The sequence below is a fragment of the Octodon degus genome, unplaced genomic scaffold, assembly GCF_000260255.1.
Source record: "Octodon degus isolate 3935 unplaced genomic scaffold, OctDeg1.0 scaffold00067, whole genome shotgun sequence".
NCBI classification, from domain to species: domain Eukaryota; kingdom Metazoa; phylum Chordata; class Mammalia; order Rodentia; family Octodontidae; genus Octodon; species Octodon degus.
Window position 1 is genome coordinate 2,636,341 of NW_004524643.1, and position 4,183 is coordinate 2,640,523.

Here is a 4,183-nt window from a genome sequence, read left to right on the forward strand (position 1 = left end):
TCCCTGTGCTTTGCTAAGCTTGTTCTAAGTAGGTGTTTTAGACCACTGAGCCATCTCACCAGCCCCTGTCTCTATGTCTTTATACTTGTGTTCAGTTTTTAATCCAGGCCAGTTGACTCAAAATCCCTAATGACTAATTAATTAGGGTATAAATATAGCATATACATTTTAAAACCAAATGTGTATGATTCTAGTTTTTAAAAATATTTTGAGCATCATATAATGGATTGTTCAGTATCAATCTCCTCTGGAACTAAAAAAAAAATCACCATATTTTAAACAGGTTATTTTAAGCATAGGAGGAAGGTACATGTCCTTACCTGGCAGTGGAAGCTCCTTTCTGGCTATTTCTATAAAATTGCTATTCCTGTGCCTGAAGTCTTTTTAGGCTTAGCATTTGCTATATTCTGTTAACCTTCCCCCCATAACTTTATTGTGAGACATACAGCAATGAGACAGTTTCAAATCAAATTGGCATGACTGTTTCAATAATCAACACATTGCATACTCTCTTCCTAGTGGTTATTTGCTGTACAAGATGCAGACATGATATAATACTTACAAACACTATTAGAACAAATCCCTCTATTCATTAAGAGAATGTAGCTATATATCTATCCTACCCATTTTGAACACACAGATACAAAATGGACATTCGTCTGTATCCCCTTTTTTATTTAGTTTCGTCATTTAAATATCATAGGTGTGTTAACTCAGCAAAATATTCTAAAAGAGTCCAGTAGTCCATAATAGTATTGGGTCTTCCACTTGACTGGTAGTGTCTGAAATTGTTGACTCTGTTAACTTTTAAAGTTCCCAAGTGGATATTTTCCACCGTCTCTAACTGCTGGTAGAGATTCACTTGTCCCACAAGGAAGGAGCAGGGGATAGAATATATCAGAAACAAGAGAGATAACTATTGGGTGGTAGGGCCAGTATGGGCCTGGGGCTCATAATCTAGGGACAGGGGTAGTAATGCCAGCTCATTCCATGGTTACTCATATCCTAAACTGCCTTACGAGTAATGTACGTATCCTGATAAGTTATAAGCAACTGCATATGTAGCTGTGTTTCTTTACACTTTATGTACCTTTAGGGCAGTCACTGTCCTGTGTACTGACATTATTTTTTGGCTTCTGTGCCTTTTAGTCCTACATGCTATGAAGAAACAATCCTTTTTCCTTCTCAGAGGCTGGGAAGTTGGAGGGGAGAGATGGATGCAAAGAACTAAAAAACTGGAAATTCTTGTGACTAAGAAGGAATAATGGACATAACACCAGGGACTGAAAGCAAAGCTGAAGGCTCTACTGCAGAGATGCTATTGGCCAAAAGTCTGCATCAGTGTCTAAAGTATGCAGGTCATAAATACCTTTCTGTGGTTTGGAAGAAATGCATGCTGGCACACCCATTTCCTCTTAACTTCTCAATAGAAGCTCAATTAAAAGTATCTTAAGGTTGACCAAGCTGAATGATATACAATTCTCACCAAACCTTAGGCAGGTTTGAGGCATCCAAAAGTGGTTTTTATTATTGGTGTGAGGGTAAACCTACAATCTAGAAACATGGAACATGAGGAGATAAATGGAAGGTGAGAAAGAGGGAGGGAGAAGCTCTGAGAGTCATGCAAGAAGCTGTCTTCCTTCTACCCTGGACCCTGTCTTGATAACAGAGCTGGAGCTCTGTAAATACACAGTGATTGAAATTCCTGTATATAAAATTTTCCACACAAAATAATTATCTCCTCATTAGTCTTTAGACACCAGACTCAATTATATAGAAATAAAAACCCAGTCATCAAGAATACTACCCCCTGATCTCCTATATAGTACTGCTTTCTAAAATTGAAGTGCCTTTACAGAAGGCTTCCAATAAGGGGGGAATATGGAATAAAGGGGAATAAAAACTTTTTTTCTCAAATATTGCATTGATTCTGTATTTCCACTTGGCTTCTTTTCAAAGTTAGAAGATGAACTTCCTGAGACATTACCTGTGGGAACCACTCAGAGTCTGCCAGGGCCTTCAGGAAGGTCACTTCTGAGTCAGTAGGGATAGTGCTTGGGATACAAGCCCTTATCAGCTTTTTAAAACTGGCTTTCACTTGCCGGATTTCATGAAATTCAACAGGTACAAACTCACAATTTAAAGCAAATTCTATCTTGAAGCTCTGTGGATGAAGATGTAGAAAATTAGGTATATGAAGTGCTTTGACGAAAAAGCAAAAGTTTTCAATCGGGCAGTGGTTAACGGTGTATACAGTTAATGAGACCAAACAGTTGGAGAGGCTGCAAGGGGGTCAAAAAAGCCAATCCTGCAAGGCTCAAGGGTCGGCAGGCCATAAGAGCCAGTGGCACGCTGCTCCTTTCTAGAGGTATGCTACAAAGCCGCGGGACGCGGTCATTCTGAGAACCCGAGGACACTACCGTAGACTAGAATTTCGTGCAGCTTATACTACCACCCTTGATAAACCTAGTCTTGGCAAGGTGCACGTTGTAATTAAATGGCAACGTATTACTGGAATTCCACAACTACAGAGATTAGAATTTGTAGACATACATACATCTGCTGATTAGGCAGGTAAAATATATCCATTGTAAATAGAAAAAAGGAGAGATGAACATTGAGAAAAAAATCACTCACTGCTGTAAAGCTACTAAATGTGGTTATTTTTCTTTTCAAATGTATTTAGTACAGGGTCTACAGGGTTTCAGGTCAGACTCATAGTGATCTCCTGTTTTCAGCCTCCCAAGCACTGGGATTACAGGGCACTCACCACCATGGCCAGTCTCAGTTGCTGTCTCAGGAAGTGCCTGGGGGGTTGGGTCAGCACTCCAGGGATCCAGTCCCTGCATCTGCCTAAGCAGGTGCTTTAATCCACTGAGCTATCTGGCCGGCCCTTGTTGTGGTTACTTTGTAAAAGTTAATAATAAAAAATTACATACAATGAAATATGCAAGACTGTTAATTTCTACCTTTGGGATTTTTTTCACTATGAAACATGTATCAGCTATGTATTTGAAAAAATTTTCATTTACATAATTTCTTTTTACAGATTTATCTATTTGGTACAGGGTCTTACTATGCAGCTAGGACTCATAGTGATCCTCCTGTTTCCAGCCTCCCTAGCACTGGGATTACAGGCATGCACCACCATGCCTGGTTTCAGTGGACTGTACTGCATGAGGCTGGAGCAGCATGCAGTCTGGAGGATTGGACAAGATTCTTGCGCTTGCCAGGCAGGCGCTTAGATTGCCAAGCTATCTCCCCAGTTATACACTTTTTTTTTTTTTTAAATAATTTTTTAGGGCCAGCCAGATAGCTCAGCAGATTAAAGTGTCTGCTTAGGCACTGAGGGACTGCAGGTTCAATCCCTGGCCTGCTGTGCTGGCCCCACCCCCGGAGTGCGCTGAGATGGTGACTGAGACTGAATGTGGTGGTATGTGCCTGTAATCCCAGCACTTGAGGGGCTGAAAAACAGGAAGGATCACTACAAGTCTGCATAGTGATCTGTATAGTGAGACCCTGTAGACCCTGTACTAAATACATTTAAAAAAGTTTTTTAAAAAATGCATGTAGGGGCTGGGGAGATGGCTCACTGGAATAAGTGCTTCCCTGGCAAGCGCAAGGGCCTGAGTTCAAACCCCAGTTCTGCCAAAAAAAAAAAAAAAAAGCATGTATGTATGTATTAGCACTGTACTACCAAGAAGCAAACTCAGGTCCTTGTGCTTGCAAGGCGGGAGTTCAGACTGCTGAGCTATTTCCCCAGCCTTCATTTACATCTTTAATCCACATGGAATTTATAGTTTTGAGGTATGAGCTGTTGCATTTTTAATTAAAGAATGTTATGCTGTTATAGTGGTGTTATTTCATTTTGATAATCTGGTTGCTTAGTTCTGTAGACTTAAGTCTTCTAACTTCTCATATCAAAGAATGAACTCATTTCTTAGTTTCTTTTTTCTTTCTTCACCTTTTACTCAAATCAATTTGGGTCATCTGCTTTTCAAAGTTAAAACTGCTTTCTGGAGATTGGTCTGACAATAATCTGAATGCATTTAATAATACTAAATTGTATACAACATGGTTAGGATGATAAATTTTTTTACGCATATTTTACCACAATTATCTTGGACCTTAAAGGCCCGTTTAAAATTTATTTATTTATTTATTTTTAAATTTTTATTTATTT

At 39.3% G+C, this 4,183-nt stretch overlaps 1 protein-coding gene across 2 annotated transcripts in view; it reads right to left on the bottom strand.

Annotated features, from left to right (window-relative positions):
* The window catches only part of Sbf2 (SET binding factor 2), a 508,807-nt gene that overhangs the window by 39,353 nt on the left and 465,271 nt on the right, over positions 1–4,183 (bottom strand). For both annotated transcript variants that reach the window (XM_004634868.2, XM_023719341.1), the window contains exon 30: positions 1,988–2,164. In XM_004634868.2, coding sequence (XP_004634925.1) covers positions 1,988–2,164 — 177 coding nt within the window. The remainder of the gene's footprint in view (positions 1–1,987; positions 2,165–4,183) is intronic.